The sequence below is a fragment of the Empidonax traillii genome, unplaced genomic scaffold (genome assembly GCF_003031625.1).
Source record: "Empidonax traillii isolate 1590-97213 ecotype Southwest subspecies unplaced genomic scaffold, ASM303162v1 scaffold154:size1206225, whole genome shotgun sequence".
In the NCBI taxonomy this organism is placed as follows: domain Eukaryota; kingdom Metazoa; phylum Chordata; class Aves; order Passeriformes; family Tyrannidae; genus Empidonax; species Empidonax traillii.
In genome coordinates this window covers 672,589-691,437 of record NW_020955347.1, presented here as the reverse complement: position 1 = coordinate 691,437, position 18,849 = coordinate 672,589, and the positions used below count along the sequence as shown (strand labels likewise).

The 18,849-nt window shown below is 41.8% G+C and overlaps 1 protein-coding gene across 5 annotated transcripts in view; it reads left to right on the top strand.

The window, feature by feature from the left end:
- Positions 1-18,849, top strand: part of LEF1 (lymphoid enhancer binding factor 1) — a 68,439-nt gene that overhangs the window by 48,436 nt on the left and 1,154 nt on the right. For 3 of the 5 annotated variants that reach the window (XM_027884725.1, XM_027884721.1, XM_027884723.1), the window contains 3 exons: positions 434-596; positions 3,289-3,396; positions 7,083-7,131. In XM_027884725.1, coding sequence (XP_027740526.1) covers positions 434-596; positions 3,289-3,396; positions 7,083-7,131 — 320 coding nt within the window. Of the gene's footprint in view, positions 1-433; positions 597-3,288; positions 3,397-7,082; positions 7,132-7,787; positions 7,829-18,849 lie in introns of all 5 variants that reach the window. The other 2 variants (XM_027884722.1, XM_027884724.1) reach the window with 1 other exon arrangement.

Below are 18,849 nucleotides of genomic sequence, written 5' to 3'. Positions count from 1 at the left end.
TTCTACTGGAAAAGTTCTTACCAGAACAAAATTTACTAGTAAAGAGCAGCATCACTGCTTAATACTCAAAGGCAAAAGGCCAAGAAAGAAGTGGATGAGAAGCTGTCCTCCTGCCTGTGGCAGTGGTTTTTGAGGGTACTGTGGATAGCCTTTCAAAAAGAGAATTGAGACAAGTGATAAATTTGGAGCAGATTCACCTATCAAATGTTACTTGCTAGAGAATGTCAACTTGAAATCCTCTCTGAGTATTAAACTAAGTCAATTCTCTGAAAAGATGTGAAAGTGAATGGGACATGCCTACTGAAATTCTCATTGTTACTATTAAAGTGCTACTGTAATCACAGGTTGGTAATTTTCCATTGATCTTTTTTAGGCTGAAGGTAAATTAATGCTTTTTTTTCCCTTCCTTTCCCTTTCTCCCACCACGTTTTAGGAAGCCTCAGCACGAACAGAGAAAAGAACAAGAGCCAAAAAGACCTCATATTAAGAAACCTCTGAATGCTTTCATGTTGTACATGAAAGAAATGAGAGCAAACGTTGTAGCAGAGTGTACTCTGAAAGAAAGTGCAGCTATCAACCAGATTCTTGGCAGAAGGGTATGTAAAGGAGGGTTTGTGTGTACTCACGTGTGCTGCTAATTTGTGTGTTTCCCTTTAGTTGGGTGTGATTGCTCACTTTCTGCTTGAGGTGATGAGTAATGTGCAACTATCAAATTAGCTATAGAAGATAAAACGTGCAACTAAAAATAAAAGCTGTGTCTTGATTTTCTCTCTTCAGCATTAGCAACATCATCCACTTGGTGTCTGTTCCACTCATGTTATGGTGTCAGCAGCTCAGGCATGAAGTATCCACATTCACACATGGGAAGGAGCATTCAGATCACCTTGTGGGTCCTCCCTTAGGCTGGTGTCCATCAGAGCAGGAAGGGATCATTCAGAGATGAACACTGGATGCCACTGGAGATGGAACTCATAAGTGAATATAATGTGGTCCACTTGTAAAGTCATATAGGTTGGGTGGGACCCATGGAGGTCCTGTGATCCAACACCTGCTCAAAGCAAGTCCAGTTACATCAGGATGCTCAGGGACCTGTCCAGTCAAGTTTTGAATGTCTCTAAAGTCATCAGCCGAGTACTGATGATCCTAGTACATGTACCACAGCCTTGCTGAGAGCCGTTTGCTTCTGTGGCATTGTAGTCATGTTTCATACTTTTCATCTCAAAGCAAACCTACGCAGGCCAACTCACAATCACAAATGTCGTGTTCGCTGTCAATGTTATTCTTCCAAGAGAAGGCAGCAGAGGAAAATGCCCATTTTGCAATTGACTCCCAGAAATGAGAAAAGGGGTAACTTTTGTATCAGTCAGAGTTTGAGCAGAGATTATTCAAATTCCCAGTGAACATCTCTTCTTGATCACCGACCAAGGCAGTATTGAGAGGCACTGCAACTCTCTGAAGATGCTGTGCTTTCAAGTGGGAAGTCAGTACGTGACCTTAACTGCCCCTTTTATGTTACAGTCTGAAGACTTCCCCCTCCAAACAGAGCAGCAATCTATTAGTACTTGTCCCGGTTCCTGCAGCCTTCTGCCTCTATTGTTCTTGTTACCTCCCCTTAAAGGACGTCTTGGGGATTGCCTTTTCCATGCTTTCATGCAAGTCTCTAGGATCATGTTTTCATTCTCACTCCCTCAGTAATTGATCTTAGTTCCTTAGAATGTCAGCCTTGTTTTCTTGGCCTGAATGAGGGCAGTGGTTTATTTACCTCCATTTTGGTAATGAATCAAGCCTCGGGGCTCCATTGCCTACTTTTTCTGCAGCTTATACTTCTCTTTTCAAATTACTTTCTCCATGAAAGTACCTCAAATTCCACTTTTCCTGTAGTGCAAACAACGCATGAGTTATCCAGTATAATTGCTTTGAGATTGATTATTGTCAAGTGTTTCGTGTTCAGTCACCCTGGTCACTGTTTGCCCTGTGCTACCCCAGTACAGGAGCTACCTCTGTTCTCCAGAGCTGACACTTTACATGCCGCTGGGCTCTCTGATGCCACACCATAGTGTTCAATACCTTCCAGTTTTTGAATGTGCATGTGAAGTTTGAGAGTTGCAAACAGGCTGAACTGCTGTGCTCTCAGTAACACATTGAACTTGCCAAGTTGAGGCAGACAAGCGCTTTAGTTCACATCCTCTGATGTGTAACAAAACAACATATTAAATCATACAAATATGATCTGATCTGAAATCCTAGTTCTGTAAATTATTCTTGCATGAGTGTCTTAATGATTTCATGTCTGTCTGGTTTTGTTGTTTTTTTTTTTTTTTTTTAATAACTATTTCTACCCTTACTCCTCCATGCATGTTGTCAAACAAGAAGATAAGAAGACACATCTGCTGCAGCAGTGGAACCTGATTCTAAATAAAAGGCCTTTACTCTTTTTGGTTCAGGTCTATGATAGGTGTTTCAACAAGAACAAAATTGTTAGATAGCTATGTAATTGGTGCCTTTTTAAATGTGCAAATGGAGAAGGGTTATTTTTTGGTAGGTTTTTTTTTTTGTTTTTTGGTTTTTTTTTTTGTGGGTGGGTGAGGGGTTTGGAGTTTTTTTAGTACATAAAAGCAGGAAATTTGTCCCTACTTGGCTACAAAGGTCAACTCATGTAATTTGAAAGAGTGCAGTTCTGTGTTTTCTGTATCTCAGAAACTTTTGCCATTGCCATTTTCTTTTCTTCTATTACAAAAGGAAGAAATCGTAAAGCAGGTACCTTGAAACTCAGTAATTAGAGGCTGATCTTGGAACAGGAGCCTGCTGGTGCCCAGAAAGCCGTCTGTGTTGGCATGGAAAACTTGTGTCTGGCTGCTCCTTAAAACCAAAACAGCAGACCCTTCTATGAAGGGGAGATTGCTGACCTTTACAAGCAGCACAAATCATTTCTGTTTTGTCCAGAGCTAAAGGGTGGTTTTTGTTGTTGTTTTTTTGTTGGGGTTTGTTTGGGTTTGTTTGTTGTTGTTTTTTTTTAAGAAGTGTTGGGAGAGCATGGTTCTGTGAGCAGATTATTTGTTGAGCCCTGTTTCCATAAATGATTTTTGTCTGCTCAAGGCACTTGGCAGTTGCAGAGCTGACAAATGCCTGGAAGTTGGTTAATAAACACAGGTGCTTATAATTGCTAATGAATTTCATTTTTGCAGTGGGGAAGGACTGAATCAAAGTCACTAAAACACTTGCTCGTGTCATCTGTTGCCTAGGTATGAGTTAATTCCTAGTCTAATGCTATGTTTATTTTGTTTGTAGTGGCATGCTCTCTCCCGTGAAGAACAAGCGAAATATTATGAACTAGCTCGTAAAGAAAGGCAGCTACACATGCAGCTTTATCCAGGCTGGTCTGCAAGAGACAACTATGTAAGTCGCTCCCTTGAAGGCTCTTTTTTTTAATTAACTTCCTTTTCCTAGCCCTTTTTTATTATTTCTTCTTTTCTTCTATGACTTGGGGGAAGTCCTGGATGAAGGGACAGTGAACATACATATAACATAAACCTTTCATTTGTTTGCACTTCAAGAATCTAGAAAACTTGTTATTTTGTTGTTTTGTTGTTGAGATGCTCCTTATGAAGTTCAGTTTTCAAGGGGAAAAAATTAACATGGGAAGTTTTTTCCTGAAACAATGTCCAGTACTGTCTGGAAGCTTATGTTCTACTGTACAGCTGTAATTTTACTATCATTTTCTAATTGATCATTTGTTATCTCTAAATCTTATTTAGACCTGAGGAAAAAAAATAGGGGTGTCATGCTTTCAAGAGAACTAAAAGCCCGAGAGTCTTAATGCAGACTGAACTTCAGCTGAAAGTAATTCAAAACGGTCCATCTGTGAAATAAAGGCTGCAAAATTTGTATAAGTAGACTTCATGATAGATCCTGCTGTTACACCATTTAGTGAAGTTAAGAAGTTTTCTTACAGTTACTCGTGTTTTATAACTAAATACCGAGCAAGTGCTAATAAAATGTCACACAGCTTGCACTGCACAGTTACACAATTGTGCCTACAGTGAGCCGTCAGTGTAGTCACATGTGATGGTATGAAACTCAGAAGCTGCAGTTCTGAGAGACTGATCCTAACCCGAGGATCCTTTCTGTCCCTCCGTGAGCTGTGGCATTATTTACTGCGATAGGAAGGGTACATGCTATTTCTGGCTCTGTTTTCCATCTGTATTAGGTGCACAGTAGTTTTTCTCTACTTCAGTGACGTCTTTGGACGATAAAGATTGAGGTACCCAAATACAGTGTTAACAGAAACTGTAGAAGCTGGCACAGAATGCATTGACACAGAAACTAAGTGATGGTCTCTGAAGCAAAAGCCTTTGTCTTGCTAATAGCCATGCCCAGTTTTGTAAGCCCAGACACAACTGTAAACCCTAGCAGCTTGTTTCTGCCTCTTTTATTTATACAGTCATCTTTTCTAGCCAGAAAAACTGTCCTGGCCTTATGCAGGTAGGGTTTATTTCCAGTAACCAGTCCGTGTCAACAGAGCTGTCTTCGAGTACAGCTGGTACCAAATAGGGTCTTAGTGAGAGACTCCTTGGAAACAAGGAGATTTCGGTTGTTTTGAATTTACTTGCTGGAGAATCAAACCACTTTGGAGTCTTGTCAGCTCGTGCTTACTGGACGTCAGCCTTCAAGATTCTGCTGTGGTGCTTGGCCAGGTTGACTTTGAGAACCTGATGTGTTTTGCCACAGCCTGCTGCCTTACAGCACGAGCAGTGGACCTGCAGTTTCTTAAATGCCTTGATAGACATTTGGAGTGTGTAAGGTGGCACGTATGAGTTATCTCTTTGATGTGCTTCCAGCCTACATCCTGTATGGAAGTACAGCTCTGACATACTCCAGCCCTGCGTGCTGCAATGAAGAACTCTGCTAGCTTCCTCTTGCAGCCTTCCTCTTTGCCCCTCCAGCAATGTGCATATTTTGCAGTGGTGGTGAGGCAGTGGCCATAGTAGATCACAGTTTATCACTGGAACATTTTCAGAAATACATCATCTTTTTTTTTTTTCCCTCTTCAGTTTTTCTAAATTAAGCAGCCAAAGAGTGAAATTGTATTAATTTAGCACAGGTGTTACTGCAGTATTTTGAGAGTTGGAAGTGACTTAGGGGTGACTCTTCTGTTTCATGCTGGGTGTATTTCACAAAACAGTACAAGTAAAAAATACATACTATTTGATTTTAATTCTTCTGTTTTGGTTTGCCTGGTTATTCAGGATTTTAGAAATGTCAAGAAAATGTTAAACATTGTTATTCAACTTGAAATTATCTTTTTATTATGTTTTCCTTACTGCCCAAAGTAGTCATGCAAAGTTGTGTGGTAGACATGAGAAGCACAGTGTTTTCACAATGTGATCGTGTCTGTGTGCGCTGGAGTTGTTAGAAACTATCTCAGCTGGGAATGCTGACAACTAGTTTTCAGCCCAGCCTTCTGTTCCTTCACTTCCCTTAACTCATACATAGATCTCAGATCAGCTTTCAGTATGTTTTAGCACTTGAAGTCAGCCTGCCATAGAGAATAAAACCAGTTTTCCTCCCGTGATTTTTCCGTGTTAACATCTGTAGTAATGCACTTTCCTCCATAAAGAAGTATTGCCCTGGTGCCTAAGAGATAAAGCGTATCACTGTGAGTTCCCCAGAACCCTTGAAATGTGCTTTCCAACTTCTAGGCTGAGTCCTGACTTTAGGAGGTGTTGCCCAGCCCTGTTGCCAGTCTTACGATAAATGAGGACAGAAGCTTAAGAGTGAGGCAGGCCCAGACTTTCAGAGCAGACTGGACATGGAGAAGTCCATCTTCCAGAGCTTCACCACAGCCTGTATTTGGAGCCCTTGCTTGCTGTCTATCAGTGAGCACTACAGCGGTTTGGGATGGTTTCTCACATCACCTGCTGTCCATCCTGTCACCTTGCAGAGCTAGCTGATGGAAAGAGGTGTCCCACCACCTCAGCCCTTCCAGTCTGTGGCCACTGTTTGTGGTGGGACATGCACTGATGGCTGCCAGCCACGCTGAGTGGGGAGCCAGAGGATGAGCAGCAGGCTGCAGCCCTGCTCACAGCAACTGCACCGAGATTTGCCAGAGCAAATCTGTTAGAGCCTGTCTGTAGGCTTCTTTAAAATATAAATGGATATGATTTTTTTCTTCAAACACACACACACACACAAAAAATGCTTTGACTGGCAATATGGGACAATAATGACAAATCATATGGAGGAATATCAAAGTGGTAGTTAGGGTAAGGCAGCAAGATGATTGAGGTTCAAAACTGTGGGTCTGAACTGACCCCTTGTTTCCTGAAAGAGTGTGGGAAGCAGGAGCTCTGGCCGTTTCCATAGCTGGGGGTGCAGGAGAGGGCTGAGTGCATGGGTTGGGACGATGGCCCTGCACTGTCACGCTGGTGCCAGTGTGTTCTGCAGGACAGGCAGCTGCCAGGCGTTCATTTGTGTCCTGCACCTCAGGCACGTTCTCTGCTGTACAGCAGGAGCTGTTCGGTTATTGCACAGCGCGCTCTCTGGGCACAGCCATACAAGACTTGGCTTTTGTTAAGGCACAAGTGTTATCAGAACAGTTTTAGTGGGCTGGTTTGCACCCTGGGGACAAGTCGTGGTCGTCCTGGGTACTTTCAACACCCTGTCTGCTGATGCCATGTATGAACAGCGTAAGTATCTGAATGTGTGAAGAGTTCTTGTAAGAGCCATAAATTACGATATCAACATACGTGTCATCAGATTATTAAGTGTGAGAGGTCTTTCAAATGCTTGCGGCTGCCAGCGTTAGTTGAAAAACTGCCAGAAATTGTAATTCCATGTGGATATAAAAATATGTATTGCTGATGTGCGTATTTCTCCATAAATGCCGAGAGCAAACTTTGTTACCATTTAACTAGTTGGAAGTGGGGTAGAAAAGGTTTTAACTGCCTTGAAAATAATTGGGGTTTTTTTCCTAACCACTTTCTCAATGTCCAGATGACTTTTGCTTCTATGCTGTGAGGTTAAATGACCAAAAAAAAAAAGTCTGTGCATGTAATGCTATGGTAAAATTTTCTGTTTTTCAGGGGAAGAAAAAGAAAAGGAAGAGAGAAAAGTTGCAGGAATCAGCATCAGGTAGGCTGTGACCAACTCTTACTTGCCATTCACCTCAGGGATATTTTAGAAACCATAGCTTGCGCTTTTTATTTTTACTTGCTTTTCTCTAACACTTGCTTCTGATGGATGTTTTAAGATACTTCACTTTGAATGCAAGCTTGTGAAAATGCACACAGTATGTGCCTCCTTTCCCTTACCCCTTTCTGAGCAGCAGTCCTGATGGCATCAACATCTTTGGCTGAACTTATGAATTGCTGCAATTCACTGTCCTGCTTTACCTCTCCTTTTCTCCTCAATCAGTGTTGTATCATCCTTAAGTTTAAATATGTCTCAAATACTATGTGGGATTATTAGACACTGGAAACTTTACACTGATCTTCTTGTAGCCACTGTATATTTTATCACTGTATTTTACATTTCTGTGTACACTAACAGCTGCCTAGTAGGTTGGCTAAAAGCATCAGTGAGGTCTCCTCTTTGCCTGCAAAATATATATAGGAAACACCCTGTTTTCCCCCACAAAAATGGCTGGTATAAGAACCATAAAAAAAACAAACAACAAAACCAAAAACACACATAAAAAAATTCCACGTAACACTGTAGCAAACAAACTTATTTGGAATGTGCAAAAACTCTGTAAGAGAAATTTGTTAAAGGAAAACAATCTTCTACAGGTACAGGTCCCAGAATGACAGCTGCCTACATCTGAAGCATGGTAAGAACATCTCTAAAGCTTTCCTGCTGATAAAACTGAATTTAAAAATAAGCTTTTTTATAAATTTTATGCAATAATATGAATTTAGCAAAAATTGCAGAAGTATCATATCTCAAAGCTAATGTTACTTCGATTACTGATGGTTTTTATACCGGCTATCTATTAGATGTTCACCATTTCACTGCTTAGCTGTAATATTTTCAAATTGTCCACACCTCACTGACTCGCTCCAAGTCTGCCAGTGAAGCACAGGGATGGGTTTATTAAGCAGTGCTAACCCTCCCAGCCAGCAGACTGTCACAGTTCATAAGAGCAGGTTAGATGCTGGCTTTGGAGTACATTTTATGCGTTGACTTCTACAAGATGCTGGCTGACTGGGTACACTTTTTAAAAACTTGTTTAATTAATTAAATTTAAATATTTTAAAAATTATTCACCTGTGTACTAACAAAACATCTGCTAAGAAAATGGGATTGTATTTCAGTTGTGTCAGGAATTTCTCCCACAGCTGTGCAGTGGCATTTCATGTGTGGTGCAGGTTGGGGTTTTTTTGTGGTAGTTGTGTTTCCAGCATGTGTTTTCTCTCTTTATATCGTATCATCTGCACTGAGGGTGGAACGACTGGTGATTACACACACGCAGTAACACCATCTAGTCTGCTTGTGAGTGCACACAGTACTGCAGTGAGATCCTCATTTCTCAGTGTTTGTGTTGGAAGGCTGGTCCTTCTCTTTCTCTCAGTGTGATATTTTTTTCTAGTAGGAATGGCATTCATTTGACATAATAGTTGCTTCTACACTGTCTAATTAACCAGATTGCTCTTGGGAAATCTCTGAGAATTCCAGGAATCATGCAAAAAATAACACTTTCTAAACTCACCTATGTCCTATATTGGAAATGGACTCTCTATCCTCTTTTTCCTCTGCCTTACTTGGCCACATGATCCCTGTGGGGCTCCAAGAGGTCAGCAAAGCAGGCTCCTGTTGGCCCTCTGCTCTGCTTGGACTTTCAGCCAAGTTCAGTTTCCTCTGTGCGGTGTCTCAGTCATCAGTCAGCATGATTCAAGCCTCTTCTGAGGTTATGCCATTATGCTGGTTAGTCTAAACTTGGTTAAGACTTTGGGTTTGGGTTTTTTTCAAGCTGAAGTGAAAAGGCAAAATGCATGCTCTTTTTTTTCTTCTCAATAAGCATTATACCTAGCAAAAAAACAACATTGAGTTTTAACATTGAGTTTTATAATTAATATTTCAGCTTAGTTGCCTAGGTCCATGATGGTTGTGTATAGTTTTCCCTTTGATCTTAACACGGTACCAGTAAGCAAAACACTCAGAATTTTATCAGAATTGATGCAGAGCACTTGATTGGGATTGGAATTAAACTAAGGTTCAAGTGACAGCTAAAATATGGGGGATACTGTGGATGATCCAAGGATGACTGCCTTGCCTACTATTTTATTGGAGTTTCTCTGCATTTACCATAGTAGAGGATTAATGTTATGAGTGTGGGGGTTTTCTCTCTTCCCTTTGACTTCCTTCTTTCCTTTCTTCCTTCTGCTCTGTAACGGTGTGCATACCCATCTCTGTCCTCGTGCAGTTTCTAACACAGAGTATGAGAACAGTATATGCCTTCTTCTGCAGAAGAGGAGTGTGCTGTTGACTCCATATATGCACATGAAGGCAGCCTCACTAAATGTTGCATGTCATACATCCACTGGAGATGTACAGATGTGCTCTTGCTGGAAGTAAACGCACAGAGTGATTTAGGGAACCTGAATCAGCCAGACTTCAAAGTAAACTTCTGAACGTTAAGACTCTCGCCCTCTGCGAGCCTAATCCAAAGAATGTTTTGCCCACAAGCATAATATCTTACTAGGCCCACAGCAGAGCTGTTGTAGTCTCTACTGGATGGAGATAATAAGTTTGGGAATAGCTTTCTTACTCGTACGGAGTGGTGCAAGGAAGAGGGGGAAGGAGGGTGGGAGGTCTGGGAAGGAGACAAGCGTTCTGTTATCTGAGAAGAATCAGAAATGAGTAGGTGGCAAGACCAAAGAAAGAATCTCAAGATCAGCATAAAGGAAGATCAGCCAGGGCTGTAATTATGATGATGTAAGTGAGAAGGATGAAATGGTGGGAGGGTTGTGTGGTGGGATGTTCAGAGGAAAGTAACGGAAGAGACATGCAAACAGAAATGATTTAAGATACTGTGAAAGTTTTGGGTGTGGAGTTGGTTTTTTTTTTTTTATTTTTGTCCATGAACCCTTCAGCACGTAGGTGATTTTTAAGGTGGACCTCTAACCTGCTTTTTGCCTTGGACATGATTTGCGTGGTAAAGTCAAGGTGGTAGCGTTAAGTTGCCCCTTTTCCAAGGGTTGTACACAGCTGCAGGCATGTTATGGCTTCACAGCTTAGGATTTAACTGAGTTCTGTGATCTCCAACATGCTGAATGGCCATTTTGCAAAACAATTTAGAGTGCTTTAGGAGTACTGTGACCCTGTGCACCAGTCTTTGCTATATTATCCTGGGGTGCTTCAAAGCTTGTCACCATTCTGTAAGAGTTTTGGAACTGTCCCAAGAAGGATTTTGTTTGCAGTTGACATGGTCCAACACAACATTTGAAATAACACTGATTTGTTGAAGAAATAACTCTTATTTATTCTCTTCTTTTGAAATCAACCAAGAGTGGAATAAAACCTGATAATGGTAAAAATAAGTTTAGGAGGGACCAGGAGGGAAGGGGAAATGAGGAAAGCTAAGATTAAGGACAGTGTAGAGATGACCTGTTGAGCACCTTTCTGAAAGGTGAGTGTTTTCTTTTTACTTTAAGCTCAGCGTTCTAGAGGGTTGGTAAATAGGAGCAGTTCCGTGTTGGAAGTAGAAATTCCTAATTTCCTATTCAGTTTGACTTTTGGAAGGGAAAAAAAGGCAATTTTTAGCATCTCATGAGTATTTTGAAATCAGCAAGGAAACAGAATGTCATTAACAAAAATTCCTCCTGATTGTTCTGCAACATGGAAATACTTAACTTCCTATGACTTGCTCTGTGTGGTAATTGTAAAAGGCACATTATTCAACATATGGCAGGATGCAATTGGGAAACTACGTAATTTAACATCGTGTTTTGGCTTATCTTCAAGGGCTAAAAAGAGTGATAGAGAAGGTTAATAGACATTTGAAAACCTGTGAGAAGTATATTTGTGGCTTGCAAAATTCCTTGACAATTAGCATCTACATTAGTGAAGCTTCCAAAAATAAGAAAACTTGACTAATACTGATTTACAATCAGAAGAACTTAAAAGGATCAGATTAAGACTGTTTAACTTTAAACAATGAATTATCTTAACATTTCAAACTTCCTACATGGAAATTGGAGCCAAATTTCAGCGCAGAAGTGATTTTTGGGTAGTGCTGTAACAATTTATGACTGGATTATGTTTTCCTTATTACTTAGAAGTAGAATGGAGTGAAGCTGTGAAAGCAGACTATAAAATGGGCCAATATATGGCCGGAATGCTGTGGAAAAGAAGCATCTGAATACTGTGATCATGGCTCACCATGGGCTTCTGGCCAGAATCCTAGAAAGAAGATGCAAAGAGGATGTGGTACCTTGATTTCTGAGGCACGTGTTTTCAAACCTGGCTTGTCCAGTGCTCTTAAAATTGCTGCTGGAGTAGCTGAAATTGAAACGAATGCTCCGCTCCTTTCCATGGCTCTTGACTGCTCAGAAGCTTTAAACAGAGGCTGGAGGACTTGCACAGAAGTTACTGAGTGTGAGAATCTGTATGGTGATGGTGGTGCAGAGACATGTCCTGATTTACTTTAAAATTGTTTCCTCTGTGACCCATGTTTCCCTGTTCCCAGTTTTATCTAAAAATACTGGCCTTCAGTACGGGCAAGAGGGACAGAATGAACAGAAAAAAATTTGCTGGATTGAAACATATTATTTCATATAGGCATAGAAATTTCCAAAGAGTAGGAGTACAGCCCTCAGACATATCATAGAATCAAAGAATGGTTTGTGTTGGAACGACCTTAAAGATCATTTACTTCCAAGCCTTCAACCATGGGCCAGGACACCTTCCACTAGACAAGGTTGCTCAAAGCCTCATACAGCCTGGCCTTGAACATTTACAGGAGTGAGGGATCCACAGCCTCTGTGGGCAACTTGTTCTAGTGCCTCACCACCCTCACAGTAAAGAATTTTTTTCCTAATGTCCAATCTAAACCTACCTTCTGGCAGTTTAAAGCCATTCCCCCTTGTCCTGTCACTACATGTCCTTGTAAAAAGTCCCTCTCCATCTTTCCTGTAGGCCCCCCTTTAGGTACTAGAAGACTGCTGTAAGGTCTCACTGGAACCTTGTCCATGCTTAACAATCACAACTCTCTCAGCCTATCTCAATAGAAGAGGTGCTTGAGCCCTCTGAGCATCTTCGTGGCCTGCTCTGGACTCGCTCCAACAAGTCTGTGTCCTTCTTATGTTGGAAGCCCCCAGAGCTGGATGCAGCACTACAGGTGGGGTCTCACCAGAGCAGAACAGCGGGGCAGAATCTTCTCCCTCGACTTGCTGGTCACGCAGCTTTTGGTGCAGCCCAAGACACAGCTGGCCTTCTGGGCTGTGAGAGCACACTGTTGGGTCATGTCGACCTTCTCATCTATCAACATCCACAAGTCCTTCTCCTCAGGACTGTTCTCAATCCATTCTCGGTCCAGCCTATGTTTGTGCTTGGGATTGCCCTGATTCAGGTACAGGACCTTGTCCTTGTTGACCTTCATGAGGTTCACACAGGGCCCACTTCTCAAGCCTGTCAGGATCCCTCTGGATGGCATCCCGTCCCCTACTGCAGCTTAGTTCTGACCCGATATTGATCTTGCAGGGATGAAAGACAGAAACCCTCCTCTCAGGCTCTCTGACATGAAGGAAAACAAGAGCAACCCCAAAGAGAAGCCGCTGCCTGTTAGGGTGGCAGGTAGGGGGGCACTGACACCTGCTGGGAGAGGTGCAGCAAAGCAGACCCAGGTCCCTGTTTACCAGCCTGGCAGAGGTTCCCTGTGAAGTGCAGGAGGGAAGGAAGGAAGGAAGGAAGGAAGGAAGTGTATAAAAGCTATTTTGGGTGCGATCAGAGCCTATGGGAGGGGTAGGTGAGGGTAGGAGCAAAGCATAGGGTTTATAAATAAAAACCAGCAGAACACTTTCAAGTAGACAATCAGCATAGATACGGGATTAGAGAAACAAGAAAAATTTTAAAGTGTTTTTGCAAAATAGGGGTGTAGCACAGTTGGCTACAATGCTGATTTTCAGCATTTCATACTTTAAACTGACAGTGACAAATGAAAAAATAGGTAAGTCAGCAGTCGAATGTCTAGAATCTATCCTGTCAAGAGATGCAGATGCTACTGTGATATTAGAGATGCCTAATCAAGTTTGAACTCAGCCACATTTACAAGTGATTAAAAAAACCCATATTGTTTCACTTCTGAGGTGTTAGCAGTAGGCGGCTTGGGCTAGAATGAAGGAGCAGTGGGACAACTATTGTTCTAACTCTTCCTGTGGGATAGGGTGGGGACAGGGAGTTGACGCCTGGTGCACCATTCTTCTCTGGATAAAAACGGTGTATTTTGGTGGATTTAATAAACTCACCACCAGACTGAGAATTCTAAGGTCATGAGAAAAACTGTGTAGAAACAAACTGTTTCATAAATAAAACGTAAGATTTTGAAATGTGGCTTCATTTCCAATTGGAAGAAAACTTCAGTATTTTACTGTTCTTCTCAGGTCTGTATTGCATTTTCATTTTTTTTAGTGAATTTACATGAAAATTTTCAAAATGAGGCATTGATTCTCTATTCCTGAATAGCTAGAAAGCAAGTTGTTATGACACCATCAAAGTCTTTCCAATTTGTTTCTGGAGACTAAGCTTGGGTGAAATCTGTCCTCTAATTTCATCAAAATCATATTCAATTCTGTCAAAGCTTAGTGAACCTTAGCACACCCTAGCACTGAGTTTTGTTTCCATCTGCTTCTGATTTTAGAGATTATGATTAGATTGAAGAATTAATTTTATGGTATCAAGGCAGATGCACACACTAGGTGAGACTACATTTTGATGAATCGTTGGGTTTCTTCCCGTGTGTGTGTGTGTGTGTTTTGAGATACACAACAGGAAATTTGTATATTTCAGACCAGTAGAGATTTTCTGCCAAGATGACATAATTGCATCAGTGAGGTTGATGTGTTTGAATTCTGTGGTGGTTTCGTGTACTGTTGTCTTTTGCTGGTAGTGTTGCTCTGTGGATGGCTGTGTGTAGAAGAATTGATGGAAGCTCAAGAAGATATTCAGGTTACATCTGACTTGCCTTTTGTTTCATGAAAGCAGCTATTTAAATTATTCCATGTATTAGAAGATTTAACTGTTAAAATTGTCTTTCAAAGTACATTTTAAATTCTAACCAATGTTTAATTGTGGCAGAAAAGATGATCTCTAAAGGAAATTTTATCTGTGTTATTTCTTTCTTCTGAAAGAATTTTCACTTAACTGCTTTACCCATACATCATGTCTTTTCTGTTACAGCAGGTGAAAACTGAAAGAGCAGTTTCAGAGCCCCTAGAACTCAGTCTATAAAAGAAATAATTTAAAAACTAGTCTTCTGGGTATTTGTTATATGCCGTAGAGATACAAAGAGGGGACAAGCCTATTTCTTCCTCCCTCTTCCTCACCTTAAGTATATTATTCCTCTTACGGAAGCTTCTAGAGATGGCTGCCTAGAGGCAATCTGGTTTTTATTATAAACATGGAGCCTCTGTCCCTCCCCACCCCCAACAGGAAAAACATGTCCTGAGTCTTCCATTAGGATCATTTTAAGATTGTAGCTCAGTGATAGAGGTTGTAGTTTTGTGCTGCCTACACTGTGGGCCTTTGATAGGAGCCACACATGGCATCACTGCTGTTGCCTGCACAAAGCAGGAACTCTAAAATACCTGACTGTTTTCCATGCTGGCACTAATCTGCTCTGGAAGAGGTCTCTGACTTGGGGAGGCAGGGGGAGGAATATTCCTGGTTTCTCACTTAGCACATCTAGCTTAGGTCAGACTGAAAGGACAGAAGTCAGGACTCCAGACTTCACCTGTAGTTAGTGGAGAGGTATTTTCAGATGTAGTTACCCCAGGGCAGTTAAACCAGCAGTGAATAATTTGCTGGTGGAGTTTCCATTCAGAGTTACCAGCTTGGGCTGAGGCTGATGGTAGCAAGGGGATTGGAGGGGGTCGGACAGATCAAGAAAAACTTAATACTGACATAGTTTCAACATGGCAGCAGCTGTTACAGTTTAGGGTACAATTTTATGTCATTTCTTTGGCAACAAAGGCAGTTTAAAAAGTTCCCTCTGCTGCCTGCTGGTATCCAGCTCTTGCAGAAAAGAAGGCTTTTTCCTGTCTCCTGTAGGTCTTTCCATCCATGTTCTGTAACAGTTTGTAGGACCCTGCAGCAAATCGGATTACTAAAATTACTGGGGTTTTGTTGGGAGGTGCTTTTTTTGTTTAGAAACAACAAAGATTGTGGAGTGTTTGTTTTTGTTTGCCTAGAACATTTCAAGGATCTGGTTTGGGCTAAACCCACAAACCATGGCACAGCTGGGCAGGAAGAGGAGCAGACTGCAGTGCTGGCATCTATCTGCTTGTGCCTGAAACCCTCCTCAGCTCTGCTGTTAAAGAAAACACAGAGGGACTTCACAAACAATGTGAACCTCTCTGATAGATAATGACCTGGGTTTGCATACCCACGTTTTTGGAGTATTGAATAAACCCTGGCAGTAAGTCAAACATGTTCCATTTGGACTTAAAAAGAAAATGGTAGTTTCAGGTTCTGGGTCTCTGAGTTTGTCCTTTTGTTTGAAGTACTGGATTAAAAGCCAGGTTTGGAGCTGGACTTTTTGTTTTACATTGTTTTGGGGTTTTTGATTTTTTTTTTTAAATACATATAACTACCGTTATATGTAGTCTTGTCTCTTATTACAACTGTATGAAAACAACTCATGGTGGGGAATGGTGTAGAAAAAAAGGACCTCGTTTTAAATACTTACTTTCTCTTGCTTTCTGTGAAGAGTTAGCTATTTCTTTTACTCTGTACTTACTCCTGGGCTGACCCAAACACCCTTGACTTTCTTCCATAACCTTTTTCGATTAGCATGACCTGAGTGAAGCTGCATAATCCTCTCCCTTGTTCTAGAAAAACTGAGATGAGTTAAAAGTCTACAGGAGGAGTACAGGACCTTTGCAGACCCGCCCTTCAGTCCACCTCATTCCGAAGCGCTGGGAAGACTTCTGATCTCCTTGTGATGCTTTTGCCCTCAGCTGTTGAGCCCAGGCTTGCTAGGAGACTTTAGTTTTACTGTAGTGATTCCTAAATTGCAGATTACAATTTTATCACTTCGGGAGTAAGGGCTTTTCTTTTTACACTGCATTATTCTTGAATCTTATTTCTGTTTCTTTCTCGAGGTGGTGGTTTGGGGTTTTTTTCCCTCTTTCCTCCTGCAGTCAGATGTACACTGCAAATGGCGCAGACAGTGCCTCCTATTGTGGCTCAGGCTCAAGACTTCACATATGTAAAATGTGACTTGCAGCACTTTCTTTGAAGCCTAACCACAGCCAGGGAGCTGTAATTGCAGTCTTTGATTTGTGCCGACTTCACTTGTGGATTGGGCTTTGCTAGGGCATGCCTCACTTGGCGAGACTTCAGCTGCAGCCCCCCAGTGAAGCCTTAGATGTGGGAAGTCTTCAGTCTCCTTAGCACATGCCTGTGGTTTCTTGAAAAGAATCCTGATTTGACCTGTTTTATATCTGTAAGGCAACACCATCATCACTCATATTTTTTAGGTATTATTTGGTTTATCAGCAGTAGGAGCAATTTCCAGCGTGTACCCTTAATGTGCAGCTGGGGAAAGGCTGGGTTCTAGATGATGTTTTCAGGATAGCTACCGTGTAATTTGCCGTGCTGCAGTATTCCCTTGGAAATAAAAGTATGTGGGGCTTCACTATGCCTGTCCCCTTCCAGAATCACAGCAGTGTGTGCAGCCTCTCCAGCGGAGCAGGGCATAGTTAGGCGCTGAGAGGGGCTATGGAAAGGAGGCGGGCGCTGCAAAAGCTGCCTCTGGATTGAGAAAGCAGCAATGGCCGCTGTTTGAAAAAGCTGAGGGCCAGAGCAAGGCCACGGTCGTTATTTTAACCTCCTGACTTCAAAGACAGCTTGCTGGTAAGGGAAGGGGGGAGGAGGCAGGGAACCATCTTAACAGAAGAGCATTTCATTTCCTTCAGTGAAGTAGACATTCCTGGCTGCTAATGGGGAGTAGCTCTGAATCACAGCACTTGTATCAGACTGCTGTGAACTACTGGCCTGGCGCCTCAAGGCCATTCCTCAACAGGAAGCTGAATGTTTTCATGTAAGACTGAGAGGAAAACCTTCCCAGGAAGAGCAACCTGGACCAAACCTTTGAAAATCCGGGATGAAAAGGCACAAAATAAATATAAAGCTGCAGGGTGCTCTCCCCAGTGTTTCTCTGCTGTTTGCTTGGCCTCTCTTTCGTGCTCCTTGGAAAGGTAGAGCCCTTCGTAGCTCTTTGATCCGCACGTGTTACGGAGCACTGTGCTACTTTATAAAAAATAAAATAAAAAAAAAGACAGGAAGCTCAGGCGGCTTTTTTTAGTTGGGACATGGGCTGGTTTTATGAGGAAATAGGAACTGAATTAGTCAATACAGACCACCTCTGTTGAAACTGCTGGTTTGCCAGTGGATTTCTAACTGTGCTGTTTAAGAGGCCTCAGTGGCTTTAAATGTCTTTCTGTGGCTACCAGCAGCAGGTGAAAATTACTCACCACCTATCAGGGATGGCGCTGTTTGGGATAGGAGAGAGTCTGCATGGAATTTAAGCTATACAGAACAGTTTGATATAAATTTTTGTTTGTCTTTTCTACCTTAGTCTGCAGATAAACTTCAGTGTCCTCAACTTTCCTTTCCACTATAATAATGGTCAGGTGGGGGACCCCTGATGAAGAGTCAACTTATTCAGTAAGATTTTAGGCCTCAGTTTATGCTGATTAAAATAAAAGGGAACAGAATCAGTTTTAGGGGTTTTCTTCTCTGGAGTGCGTTAGACAGTGTAACTCCTTATTCAGGAGCTGTACTCAGACAAGTATGAGTGAAACACTTTGTGTTGTAAAGGCTTACAGATGAAGCTGCAGCAGATGGGAGCTGGGTGCTCAGTTAAAAATGGCCTGGTTTAAATACTGCTGCAATGTAATGTAAAATAATGTACAATTTGCTGACTAATTCAGCCTGTAGCTCTTGCAGGCTCAAGCAGTCTATCTATTATGACTAGTCTAACAGAAGTTTGACTTGTGGTTTAAACCATTTCTTCATAAACTTGTTCTGTCATGCCTCGCGTGATTCAAGGTGCTGGCAGTGTGTCTTTATGTGACTAAGCCTTTTGTTGTTTTTTTTTTTTTTCTGATGAAAATTCATTTACCTTCTCCACTGAACTGCATCCTTGTGTTAATTTTTGTCATTCTCAAAAGCTCTGCTCACTGAGCCTTCTACTTGATGAGTACATGGAGACATAGAGGTTAACACAGATTTTTTGAGATACCAATAATCCCGAAACCATTACTGCAGAGCACGTGTCCCTCTGTGGAAAAATGTCTGACTTGTTAGACAGTTTTTGGGTGGAGGCCCCGTTATAACCCAGTTGTCTGGGTCAGAAGGGCAGGGTGATGGCTGAGTTAGCAATTGCATAAGTCAGCTGAAGTAACCCAGAGACCTAGTGATGAACAACTGCTCCTCGCTGGATGAGCAGTGCCTACTAGGCTCGTACTGTGGGACTTTTCATGTGCTCTAAGAACATAAATTCCTCCAACTAAAAATTCTACTGAACTTTACTGCTAGATAAGAGGCCCATGGTTCTCACACAGCTGGAAGATGTTCACTACCCCACTGAAGAGCAGAACAAATCCTCCCCAGTCATGAGAATGGATGGTA